A 14,211-nucleotide genomic window follows, 5' to 3' on the forward strand; every position below is an offset into this window, starting at 1 on the left:
ACTAATGACAGTGGGTTAAGTATATATGTATGTAAACTAGATATGATCTATGCACTCGCAAAACACAAATAAATAGGTGCAGTCATAAACAAATAGCCATCAGATAATCAAAAAGCATTTTTCATCTGAGAACTACTTACACTAAGAAGGAAACAATATCTGACTTCAGTTGCAACTCTAAATGATCTTTAAGAAGCACTGGGTTTTGGATATTTTTCCCTAAAATATTTATCTTAGAAATAAAATCAGTTTCAGTATCTGCCAGAAATGTTTAATAAGCTGCAAGATAGGAAAACACAGTATTAAAATAGCAAAAACTTTTGATTCCTTACAGTTTTTTGTTTTTTTTTTTAAACCTAATTGGGACCAACTGGTCTCATTGCTTCTTATAAACTTAGCAATATATATTCAGAAAAAGGAATAAAAATGAACAGATGTTTCTCCTTAAGGAAGTCAGACAAAAATTTTTCTTACACAATAAATCAGCTGCTAGTGGATTTCCAGGACACTGCTCCAGGCTAACTGTTTAGATATGGCTTAAAAACCTGGTTTACCTCTGTATGTATCCAAAACTGATAAAGTAGATTAAACTGTAGATGAACAGCAAACACTGAAGGGGGAATGAAAAGAGCCATGGGCAAGTTGAAAATCTGAAAAATGAGAAAGAAAATACGCGTTAGATATACCATTCTAAACTTGTCATGATATAAAGAAGTCCCATCTCAGGAGCTGAAAGCACTGCACAAGATAATTGCTTCTTCTAATACCTCCATAATGTAGACATTATGTAAAATAGATACTGATTATTATGTTGCTACTAGATGTGCTATAGCAAATGAGACATAAATTGCTGCAAAAGTGATTTGCCAAAAATCATAATGTGAGAAAGTAGAAAAATCAAGAAAAGAACCCAGAAATCCTGAGATTAGTTGTTAATTCTGTGTACTATACAGAGCAGACAGCAACATATCCTTGTCATACAAGGTTCACTTATAGGGGAGAATTATCACAGAATAAGCAAGGTGTAAATTTATAACACTATAGCTTTTCCATCTGAACTCTATACATGAGCACCGCAAGGGCAAAGCAGCTTACTTGGTTTTCAAAGTTAATTATATATTTGCACCCTAACTTTGACATGGCATCTCCCTCGAAGCCCTGATACGTTGCTGACTTCTAAAGATGTGCTAGCATGAAAACAGTTTCAGAAAACTGCTTCCTTAGGAAAGACACTGATAACTTATATACAGAGTAAAGTCCCAGGAATTTCACAATTAATTGCTTAACTGGCTGAGCAATAAAATAAGACTTTCAAAGCCTTCACACGTTAAAAGTAAGCCTGCTTTCTTCAGAAAAAGGCTTATCTTTTTTTTTTTCCTTCTACCAGCTGCATTAAGAAGTTAATCCTTCCCTAAAATACAGATATTTTTTCTAAACTAAACAGTAGCAGAGGTATCTTCAAAACTTTACATCTTTTTAGCACTCAGGGAAAATCTGGGTAGCAGATAAGAGCCCCCTGTGAAACACAGCAAAATTAGCAAACTCTGTTTTCAAATTCCTATTGTCCTGCTCACAAAAATCAAATCTTTGAACATCAGAGAAAGCAATCTGATAGCCATGACAGGCCTCCTGAGCCAGGAATTCCTTTAGTGTAGGTCTGCGCATAGCATTTAAGGCCGGTATTCCCTTAGTTTTTGTCCAAAGGCCTACCCAATAGGTAAGATTTCACACTGGGGCTGTGAAACAAATCCACCTCCGTCCCAATGATGTGACTGATGCTCTCAAGAAAGTCACCACAGCCGTCTCTCACTGTCATAAGACAATGGAGAACTAAGCCCTTGCAATCCCAGCTTGGCCTGCTGACTTCAACACCAGACAATGACTGAAGCGCTAGAAAGAAACCCTGAAGTCACTGCAGTTTCAGCATCACCTGGTAGGGCTGGGACAGCTGCGATTTTAAAAGCTACATTCAAAGGCTTCATGGATCACAGCTGCCTCACAAACTACATGTGCGGCATTTCTGGTTGAATGTCTGGGAAGTTCTTTCCCAAGAAGTAAAGGAAGTCAAAGGTAGTAGAAGGACTATGCTGAGCTTCTGGAACTTGGGGAAAACAATGTAAACAGCTATTTTGTTTCAATCAGTCTGATCCTCAAAGGCTGAAGTGTTTTCATAACATTTCTAAAACAAAAAAAGAAAGAAAAATGTATTTGGAAGGTGGAATTTGCATATTCCATCCCTAAGAATCACTTGGCCTAAGTAAACTCACAAAAATTGGTAGCAACTCTCATCGAAGCTAAGGTAGAAGCTCATAAATGCCATCAGAGGGGATGTGGCATTCAGGCGTGAAATTCTGGAGTAGAGGTGTGCCTGAGCCTTCTTTGAGAGTTAAAAATGCAGATCAGACTGCCTTGTGCAGAAGACTACTAAACAGAAGACTGACTTTCAAATCCACAACTCTCCATGCTCTGAAACAGAAATGTAGTGCAAGCCTCCCATACTTCAGAAGAAATGCCCTAAACACTGTCATGGAGTCAATCTCTTTTATGAGTTCCTTTTTCCTCATTCCTCTAACCTGGACCCCCTTAGTATTTAATTACTAAAAGTGGGGGAGCTACAAAAAAAAGAGGCTGAGAGGTATTGTCCCACAACAGCCAGAAGGCTGGCATGGTTTTTCTCAAAGGTTGTCTTACAAAGAAGCCAATGGAAGAGTAGGACACACGGCCAGATTTAAGTAAAGCTACTGCAGTTTCCTCTTATTATGGATTGTACCTGTCTAATGGCGTGATAAGAGCAGGAAATTTTTTAAAAGGAATGGAGAGGAAGTTGATTTAAAAAAAAAAATAGCAGATGGTTTTCAGATTATTCATGGAAGTCGTTGCAGGATTTAAAGCAGGGTTAAAAATTATATGCTTTTTCCCTAAAGCTATCAGAGGCAATTTGGTGGTATTTACAGATGACTCAGAGGGGAAGGAAGGATCATCTTCATATTTGTTTTCTAACCTTCTTCTCACAATGAGTACTAGGATTCCTCCGCCAAGTGGTGAGATGAGGGAAATTTTATATAATTCTACAGGTAAATCTGAGATTGACAAAGGAGAACGCTTTCCTAACTGCCTCATGTTTCCTTGCAATGTAGCTTTATTCTGCACAGAAAGGATTTCAAAGATCATTTACAAAAGTAGAACCCATAGGGAGGAATGGAAACATCTCCCATACAAAAGATTTGGTTTATCCTATCTGTGGTTCCACCGGAACAACAAGATCAATGTCAGGGGGAAAAAAAAAAAAAAAAGTCATTAAATATAAATAGTTTTTCACTGGAAATGCCAATTCTCCAAATCAAAACATTTTATGGGAATGTACCATCTTTCACTAATCTGCAGAGGAAAATCTTTCCTGGCTCCAAGGCGGAATTTCTGGTCAAAACTGCAGAAAAAACACTTATCTCAGTTACAGATCTTTTCCCGCTTGTGGATTCAGCAACAGAGATTGACAGCGAGCCACAATAACTGATAACTTGATGGGAAAGGCACTCACTGAGGGGGTGGAGAGGGCTTCCTATCTAGGGCTGCTGCACCGCAGCTGTGCGCCTTCACGCTCAGGACATTGCCCCTTTTGAAGGGTGTGTGTCCGCCGCATGCTCTACCTTTCGTCCTCTCATTTGTAAGAGCTTATAAACACTCCCGCTACAGAAAGGGAAAATGTCGAAACTCCTGTGGCGTAGCAAGAGGGCTGGGTTTCCTGCACTGAGCCCCTCCATTTCCACTCTGGGTTTCCAGGGCCACCTGCCGATGTGGCCGGCTCTTGCCCGCAGGCCACGGAGCGTGGCGGGGCCTCAGGGCAGCTGCCAACAGCTATTCATGTGGGCTATACTTCTGTGAGCATTCTGCAGGAGTTAAAGGTAAGGATAAAAAAAAAAAAAACCAACATCCCTTACAGATCCCAGACCTGGCAGACTCCTCAGTGAACAAGAATTGAACTTTGTGACTCTGAGCCGAAAAGAACAGTGTTACCTATTCCCTTTCCAGGCCTATATACGGATCTTTCCACTGCTTTTAAACCAACAAGGCATAATTCAACCCTTTATCTAAACATATAGTCTAAAGTTATCAAATTATTATGGATCTATTATTTGCAATCAAATCTAACCCTTGGAGGAGAGTTAAGAACTGGTACTCAGAGAATTAAATCATAGCTTTTCAAGGTGTATATGTTACTTTTTCCTTTCACAATTACACTTTAACTAAGAGTTTCATCAGAAGCAAAGATTTATATAGTATTAGCATGCTGATTTCTTCTTAAAAATTAATATACTTTTTTTTTTTTCACATCTTTTTCCCACAAAATGGGCTTCAAAACCATCTCTCAGACTTAACAGTAGATCTGCTTCACTATGGCCCCTCCACTGGAGTAACAAAAACACTGTGTGTGCAAACGGCATGAAGCAATACCATACACATTTGGTTCCAAGTTCAGGAGTACATCTCGCACCACTGTTTGTACTTCAGGCATGTTTTTCTCTTCTCTTTCATTTCACATCTTTTCAATCAGCTTGAGCACAACCCACACAGATTAATATGCTGATTTATCTGTCTTATAATGTTTAACTTAAAACACATACAGAGCTGGCAGCAGAACAGTCCCATAATCCCACATCATCCACCACAACTTTCTCACAGTCTCCACAAAACTGCATGTCAAACTGCATTCAACAGTACACATTCAGCAACATCAGATCACTCTCAGAGTAACTAAAGGCTTCACGGAATTTCAGCTTCAAGGCAGATGCATCCTTGGGGCTCTGGACAGCTCTGGCAGTCCAAAATTTAGCAGTGCTGTAAGGATTAGCAAGAATTGTGTTCATGCACAGTAAGGCTTTAGAGAAAGAAAAGTGGCACACCTCTCAGAAGGTCTAGGGGGAGGTAAATCAACATTTACATTAATTAAAAGTCTTGACTAATACCAAATATTTGGTGGAAAAAATGCTGCACACAAAAGTATTAATGGATTCCTAGGCTGACTTCCCTTTGCTTAACGCAAATGAATTTTAAATGCACATGTATTATTTGCTAAGTGATACCAGTGTGGTCCTGAGGATGGTCTTCAGAATCTAAGGTGGCCAGACATCTTGGCCTTACTGAATATTTTATGCTCTCTGAGGTATCATCCTCAAAACCATGCAGGCAGACAAAGTGCTCATGCACACACCCATATGCACACACAGGCTTTTTGTCTTTTTTGAATTATTGTTTTTGTTAAGCATTTGCACATATGGTCCCAATGGGTAAATGTGCAAAGGTTAAATCTTTAACATGGCAGTATTTACATAGGAAGCAGAGTTGTGACAGAGATGCATCCCTTCCGCTGTTGTTCATTATGGCCATTTAAATTTGAGGCACTCCTGTTAGATTAGGTGACTATTTTCTGAATTAAAAAACAACAAGTACAGAGAAAGCTTTAAGAAACAAATCAAATAGTATCTGTTTCACAGTTTCCAGAAGAACTAGTCATCTTTTTGGAACCGAGAACTTCAACTCATCTAATGTCATGGGCTTGAAACAGTTATGAACAGCAGGCTAAGTCCATGCCCAGTTATGTGAGCATAAATCCAGACTAACTTTACTGAAGTTAATGGAGTTACACTGGATTTGCATGTGTGAGCACACACTCTTGGGTTTGAGTCATTTACTCATAGGCTGGTTGTAGAGATTGCCAGAGGACTGTGGGCTTCCTCCACCACCAGTATTATACCTCACGGGAGAAGAGCATTTATATGTTTCATATATACGAAAATACACTTTGAACTCTAATTCTGAAAATTCAAATTCTGAAGTTGTTATTCTTTTTTCAAAAACAAAAAACAACCAACAAAACAAACTACAATCTGAGTTAAAAAATAGAGTTAAAAGAGAACATGAGAATGCAACTGAGGAAATCAGCACTTATCCTGGGCCCAAAACTAAACACTGAATACTATGTTACATTTATGAATGTATTTGGAAATATACATTTTTAAATATGTAAATGAGTACTGATCTTAATTTATATTGCATGTGTACACAGCTCACCATTTAAAAAAAAATATATCTGGAAACACTAAGTAAAAATAGCAGCATACTGCCCTTACTTACTGGAGTACCGACACACGACCTGAATGAGCAGAGACAAATAAATACATTTGCATGTCCAAAGCAATCTTTAGTGATGATTTCTCTCCCTGCTCCTTTCAGTTATACAGACATATTCTAGAGCAGTTATGCTATACTCTGATCTTTTCCTGCACTTATCCATGAATAACCAAATGAAAAATACTCTCCCATTTTACTCAAAAAGTTATGAAAATATCAATGCAGGGTTATAATTAGCCACCTTAAGTACTGTATCTTTTCAAGTTTGCTGTAAAAACATTAATGAATGTATTTTCAAAGCTTATGATTCTCAGATTCTTCTGTTTCAACTTCTGTGCTTTCAGTGTCAAACATCTTAAATAATTTGTACGTTTTTCTTCGAAGGGAAATAAACATTATGTTTTTACTTTTACTAAACTTTGCTGATATTGATTTGTTTGTCAAATCTTGTGCAACTTACCCAGGAGGTGTATTTCTGCAGTATAGATTGTCTCAAGGCTGTGAATAAGTTGTAATCTTCAGAACTATGATGTACTTGGTGTGCTGCCCACAGTATATTAACCTCTGCAAAACACATAATTTCTAATGAGGTATGTACCAGAGAACAAAGCAACATTTGTTTCCCAAGGCCTTTTTTCTTAAGCTAAAAGCAACTAATCCCCCAACTTACATTTTGCTATTTTACCATAGTATAGCAGGTAATAAAACCTAATGTTCAGAGCTGAGTTTGGGTAGGCTGGGTTAAATGTCAGTAAGTGGACACAAGTCAATGTAATTTTCACACTGAGGAAGGCGAGGGTTGTGACAGGAACTAAAATCATTACTGGAAGAGCAGAAGGATGTGTGAGATGAGACCCAAGCAGCCAGAAAGCCTGAGCTGAGTCCTGAGAACATGAGTCAGTAGCTCTCTTACGGGGTTCTGAGGGACAAGGACTGAGGATGCTTTCAGATCTGCATTTGTTTATTGAAGTTATATTTCAAGACCAAAAGGAAACACAGAATCTTCCAAAAATCTTAACGCTTCGAATTTAAGCAACTTCACTGGTGTCTGCTGTTACACTTACAGTTTTCTGGAACATGTAAATCCTCAAGCCCACTTGTACCACAGACCAAAAAATGCAGCCATTGCCTGCCCACTAGTGACAAACGGAAAAACAAATGGTTGCTTGCTGGGAACTCTGGACCCAGACAAAGGAGAGCAGTGACTCTATTGTGTTACAGTTCAAAAAAGTTGCTGGAATAAGGGCAAAACCAGTGTCAGCTGTGCCCTCTGAAGGCATGATACCTCTAATGCACTGCAGTGAAGAATACTTCAAAATCCTGCTTGTATTTCAATGCATTTTCTCATTAAGTGCACATCTGGGTGGCCCCTCTGCATTGTATATTGATATCTGTACAGTCTAAATTGGGAGGTTAAGATAGGAATGTTCATGGCCATCAGATGTATAGCTACGAGGATGACCTTAACTATAGCAAAATGAGAAAGTGTGTGCTTAATGCAGCCCAAATAATGCCTATTTAGCATAAACCTAAATTTAAGGTCACATGTATTTCAAGGGATGAAGTATACACAAAGCCTCAGCTGATTACAGAAATTAAAAGTTAACTGGCTGTCTGCCAGCTGCACACTCCCATTGCCACTGACTTGTTTCACCGGAGCAATTAGAGAAATGTCTTTGGCAGATACTAGAATCACATTCACAGAATGATCTTATAATGTGTATTTGAAGTTCTGAAATTTTCTGGTGCCAAGCTTACATCAAATAGTTTAGGTCTGGTGATTAACATACACTTGCAATGTAAAGTAATGCCAAAAAATCCTCTTAATGAATCTCAAGGTGTCTTCACCATTTCAGGGGACTAGAGTCTTGTAACAGGAGGTAACAGCCTTGTATGCTAGAAACTGAGAATTTTAAATCTAATGAATTTTGACAGTTTGGTAATCTACATGACAACAGCATTTTTGAATGTCCTCTAAGTCCTTGAAAATCCTTACAATTGCTGGATTAAAACTGTCATAAACAACTATCATAAACCACTTACCACTCAATCTGAGAATTCTTCCTTCTTTAAATGCATTTGTTCCTGAAGGAACAAGTGTTCCCTATATCAAGAATTAGTGATCTCTCTCTCAAAAGAAACCCAACAACATCTTAATGCATCTCTGCCTAATGAGCTCACTAGGAGATGAATTATTCAGGTGAGCTTCAGTACTCAATAATAATTTGTATTTGAAATGTTTCCCAAGACCTCGACAGAAGCTAAATGAGTGAACAAAGCATCTGAAAAGGTGGAGGTTAAAGACCTGTCTCCTTAGTTGTTTTAAAAGCATTTACTTCCTATCACAAACTGTGTGTAACACAAGCCTCCACTCAATGAAGTACAGCTGTACAAACAGGGTACAGTAACTGGATCTTGCTTCTTTCCCTCAGTCATTTTTCAGCATTGTGAAAAGTTCAAGAAAGGGAATCTATGATGATTTTTACAGTCTACTTTCATTGTAGTTAAAGTCAAATGGTTTTCAAAATGAATTACTAAGAAGGCATTTTATTAGCATTCATTTTTCAGTTAAACTGCCTCTTACACTAATGGAATAAGGTAAATGAATATTGGTAAAATGTTAAACTTTCAGATGTGCGAGTCAGCTTAAATGATCTATCATTCAAAAATATACCACAGGAATATTAGGGACATAAACAAACAATTCTGCCACAAGTAATTTAACTGCTAAAGCTATTTCTGACTTCTTCTGTTACAGCTAAGTAAATTAAACCCTGCTCTTTAATCCTATTCTTGCTGACATCAGTGGCACAGACTATGTTAAATTCCCTGGAAAAATAGGCAGAGTTGATAATCAGAAATAATTTGTGTCTTAAAAATTTATCTGAAGAAACTGATCATCAATAACTTTTTATTTGAAGCAAAAGAATAACATCATGAATAAGTGTGAAATAGATCACCCCAAAACTCAGTCACCATTAGTACATTAAAAATATTGCAATCCTAACGCCTAAAAGACATCTCACAAATGTAAGAAACAGACCAAGCACTCTTCAAGGAATACAGCTGACTGCTCACCAACTACCCACGACAGAACCCAAAATGTATGTGTCTATAGAAGAGTTGTGGTTTCACTTTTTCATTCATAATGATGATAACTTGAAGCAAAATGAGAACAGCTATTTGAATGAGAATGAAATTATAAGAGACTCTCTCACATGCATTTCTCATATGTAGTATTACATGATGACCAAAAAAGAAAGCAAGACCAGGATATGGCCAATTCCAACACATTTTTTTTTTTAAAAGTTTACGTAGGAAACAGGAAGTATTACTGCATGTTGTAGATCTCCAGCCAAATTCTCCCATGAAGCCACAGGAAGAAGTAGGTGATGGAATTGAAGAAGCCACCCAGACAATGCTCTAATGGAATTTTTGATGTTTTCTTAAGTCAAATGTGGTTGGTAAATACAATACAAAAATACATAACTGCAATACACATATGCACAAACCCACTATTTTTGATTCAGAAGATGAACATCATAGAATCATAGGATAATTCAGCCTGGAGAGAACCAGAGGATGTCTCTCATCCAACCTCCTGCTCATAGCAGGACCAGCTTTAAGTTTCTGAGTACTCCACCCAGTTGGGTCTTGGAAACCTTCTGCATTTTCTGCTATTATGAAGAACTATCTCTAACAGAAAACAAAAGTAACATTTCCATTTCATGTAGTTGTGAGGAAAGTTTTACAAATTATAACCTAGCACAGCAAGGGCCTCCTTTGCTGGTGTGGCTTTCCCCAGGTTCCTGTCAATGGGTGGAGACCTGATGAGCTATTCACTTCTGGGGAAGAACAGAACGAGTACATCTTACATTATTATTACCATTGTACAGAATCAATGAATATTTTCTTCCATCACCCAATATAAACTGTAAAAGAATCAGCATGTAATCCCAAAAGAGAATGAATGATGCCATATAGATAGATGAGGAAGGAAAGAAAATCGGTGCTACACAGGAATTGCTGGACGATGGACAGTTATCATCTGGTCCTCAGTTTTCATTCTAGCCCTCTAAGTCTCCATGAAGTTATCTCAGAGTCAGACCTGCAGTTGCTAAAATCAGTAGGATCCAAGCAGTTGAGATATTTGTATCCTAACACTATTTCTAAAGGAAAATGAACATTTGTCTTTTTTAGCATTAGTCCAATATATGAATTCTACTGATAGAAAAGAGAAAATGGGGGGCTGATGGGAGTGGCCTGGAGAAGAGGAGGCTTTGGGGGACTTAATAGCAGCCTTGCAGCATCAATGAAGCACTGATTATCAAGAAGCTGGAGCCAGGCTTGTTGCAGCAGTCCCACTTTACCTTCTTTTCTGGGTTTTCCAAAAAGAAGGAAGATTAATGATGTTATCCTTCTTTTCCACTTCTTCCTTCCCTCCTCCTCCTAATTAATACACAAAATTGTTTCACACACCATCACAACCATATTGGTATGGCAACCTATGATTCTACTTAGCCTTAATTTTTTTTTATTATTTCAAATTATTTTTTTGGCACTAATCATATCCCTTTTTATGAGACCCAAAAGCAGATCCAATGTCTGGGCCGTATTTCACTACTTCTGAAGTATTTCTTTTGTGGTAGTAGAAACTGGTCATCGTGCACATAAGATTTCTCTTTAAGAATACATAATGTCGATAGTTCAAAATGAGAGTTTGTTGTTGTTCATTTCTGTAGCTTTCAGTGATTTCCACAGCCCACCACATTTTGATTAACAACAGGAGAAAATATATATGCCAAAAAAATCTGTAATCATTTCAAGGAGTGATGTCAATGAAAACAACCATTTTACACAATCCTCAAAATCAGTGAAATGGTAAAGATTTGATGAATCTTTAGTGAATAAAAAGGATTAAATAGACCTTTTAATTAAAAGGGGGTAATTTCTTTGCACACAGATTTATAAGACCTGGATCTAAAGTAAAGTGGAAAAAGAAAATACAGATGATTTAGAAATTTGTCCATATGATGAATCATGTAAAGTTTCCATTCTCTTTCAGTCAATGCTGACTGTAGCAAGAACAGGTGAAAGTTTCCACTCAGCATCTACTTAAACAAAGCCTTCACTTTGACTATGCTTGCCATCTGTTACAAGATTAGATACCTTCAGTATTCAGTGAGGAACTGAACTACAATTTACACAGCTAGAAACTTAGAAGATAGTAAAATTACATTTACTGTGCCATGGATTACCACAGAAATCCAGAATCATCCCCTTGATGAACTCTGCAAAGCCAAGCATGTGGCAAGTAACTCCTCACACACGGTGTGGTCCCTGCTGACCCCAGCATGGAAACTGCTGCTTCCTAGAGCAGCTGTAACCTGCAGCACTTCAGAGGCAGGTACTCTGTGCTGTGTTTGCCTACAAGCAAGAGAAAAGGGATCATCTCATGGGTCTACTTCTCTCCAGTCAGAATTAGTAGCAATGCCAGGACGACTGAGGAAAGAAAAATATCCCTGAAGGTAAATCTTCCAATCATTCCTTTTCTATGCATTTCAACCCTCCCTACAAAGATAAAACAGAGAAGAATACATAATATTTAAATAATTTCTGCACTAAACTATTAGATTTTCTTATTCACAAAACAACAACTGTTTGATTTCTTACTACCTTCCTGCCTTGTTCTAATTTATCGGTTCTGTTGATGCTTCTGAAATGTTTGACTAAATCTCTTCTGATGCAGGGCTTTTTCAAAGAATCTCATTCCCTGCTGGACTCTACACTTGCATTGGATGAACAACCACTGAGACAGAGCCACCACTTAAATTTGTTACTGGGAGGGACAATTACTGGATTTTTAAAATAAAAGTTGGCTAAAAAACCTGTATTTCAGGACCCTGAGTGGATGCCTTTATTAAAATTGGGAAGTCACCCTAGAATCCATTCCACTCACATGAAAAGAGAAATCTGCCTACACAGATTAGTTATCACCTCCACAAGAGAAGTAGATATGATCTATGCATAACTCTCCATTTAGTCTGTTGTGGTGTAGTCCCTCTTTTGTTACTCTTCTGATCCAACTTTTCTTTATGTATTTTGTTTTATTGTTGTTCAATAAGAGTTGCAAGATAGGTTATTTGCCAAAAGTCTCTGCTTCCTTCTTTTTAGAAATATAATTCTTACAGGAACAAATTCTTTCCTCGGTTACGTTAGTGTAAGCATAGAGCTGCGCGGGTTTAATGAGAACAGGATTAGATCCAAGGAATTTATCTGGAAGACTATATTATATACCACACACAAAGAAGTGTGTATACAGGGAAATGTACCCTTTTTGTTGTTTTTTTTTTAAAAAAAAAGACACACTTTTCTTACATTGTGGCCTTGGCTACAGTGAGTGTTAGCAGTTTGTATTCTCAGGATGATCACATATGTAAATCAAAAGACTAGCTGTAAGGAGATCTGAGTTCAAGTGGTGAATTAGACTTGGTTCACTATAGAGCTTCAAACAATTTTCTTAACTTTCTTCTTCTGCACATTTTCATTGAGAAGCGCCTATCTATGCATGTACCTGACACAGACCAGTTCTCAGAATTTAGAAAGGAGGAGTTCCACTACTGTTTAGAATAATAGGAAAACCAGACTATGTTAGCCTTTGATCCCAGAGTTTGTGTGTCAGGAGAAGTGGAAAAACTCAGAAGCACCTCTTCAGCCTCAGCACCATCTAGTCCTCTTTGGCCATTTTGCAATGAAATATATTGCAGTACGCAGTTAATTCCAGCATAGGCAATCATACAGTATGTCACAAAGCCAGGGTCAAACAGAAAATAATGCTACCATGAGACACTCTGCAACCTGCATGGTTGCAATCCAGCAGCTTAATTAGGAAGTTTCACTAGGCATTCAGCATCTGATCCTTCTGTGATGGGAGATGGGCTTTTTCTGTGCTTTGTTCAGTATTATCTCTGTTTTTCAGCCCTCTTCTTAAATTACTGTATGCGGTCAGCAAACTATTTAGTGAGTGGGCTAACTTATAATCAAGTAATACATGGTATATGCTCCCATGGCTTACAAGCCAAAAATGGGAGCAACCTTCTACAAAACCTGCCTCCAGAATCTGTCCACAAGCCAAAACCTCCTGCTTGATCTGCTGCCATACCAGTTGAAAACACAAAACTGCTCCCACACGAAAAATCCACAATAAGATCTGCAAAACTTAAGATGTAGAATGGTCTAGGGAAACGTGGGAAGAATCAAGACAAGCCAAAGTATTACATATGCTACCCAGAACAAACAATGGGACAGATTATATCCCCTCTTAGCAAGAATCCGGGGGACTGTGAATTATACTGAGGTACACTTCTAAATCTGTAAAATATTTAAGATATCATGTGGTTAGGAAAGCAGAGCTTGGCCAGGTCAAGAATAATGGTCTTCTCAACTCATACGTGCCCTGTGTTATTTCTTGGCATCCTCGTAAGCACAGGATACCAATGGGAAGGTTAGAAAAAGCCACAGTGTTCCCGAAGACTCAGTCTCTTCTAGTAGGAGTAGTTCCCTCAGAAGCTAAGCTGCATGGATCAAACTTCATCCAAAATAGTTATATCAATGTAAACAAGAGTAAGAGTCTCAGTTAATTACATTAGGACAGTCCTAACCCACGGCCTGTGAGCTTTTTGTACAGTTGCTGGGAGTTGAACAGTCTCTTTCCACACATGCCATGGAAAACCACAAAGGAATAAAGTTTATTAGGTAAGGATTCAGAAATTAATTCACAGTGACTCAATCTCTGACTTCACTCACAGTTTTAATAGAAAATGAATGTGCATTCCTTCGTGAGGAAATATATTGAGAAGATAAATGATCCAAAGCAATTTTAGCATGCAAATGTTGAATTTGGACACTTCCACAAAGACAAATAGGAAAAATTCAAAAGATGAAGAAACACACAGAAGGAATGAAGTTTTAGTAATGTGTATATATGTAACCTCTGAAAATAGTGGAATATTTCGCAAGTCTTTCAGTACACAGCAGGTGTCTCACACAAATTCTGCTATACCGACTTGCCCAACCAACCTG

General features: G+C 37.9%; 1 protein-coding gene across 1 annotated transcript in view; it reads right to left on the reverse strand.

The window, feature by feature from the left end:
* Positions 1–14,211, reverse strand: part of AGMO (alkylglycerol monooxygenase) — a 196,461-nt gene that overhangs the window by 109,469 nt on the left and 72,781 nt on the right. The window contains exons 4-5 of the mRNA XM_075728214.1: positions 6,590–6,693; positions 555–650 (exon numbers count right to left, since the gene is read on the reverse strand). Of these exons, the coding sequence (XP_075584329.1) occupies positions 555–650; positions 6,590–6,693 (200 nt within the window). The remainder of the gene's footprint in view (positions 1–554; positions 651–6,589; positions 6,694–14,211) is intronic.

Source organism: Pelecanus crispus, chromosome 2 (genome assembly GCF_030463565.1).
Source record: "Pelecanus crispus isolate bPelCri1 chromosome 2, bPelCri1.pri, whole genome shotgun sequence".
NCBI classification, from domain to species: Eukaryota; Metazoa; Chordata; class Aves; order Pelecaniformes; family Pelecanidae; genus Pelecanus; species Pelecanus crispus.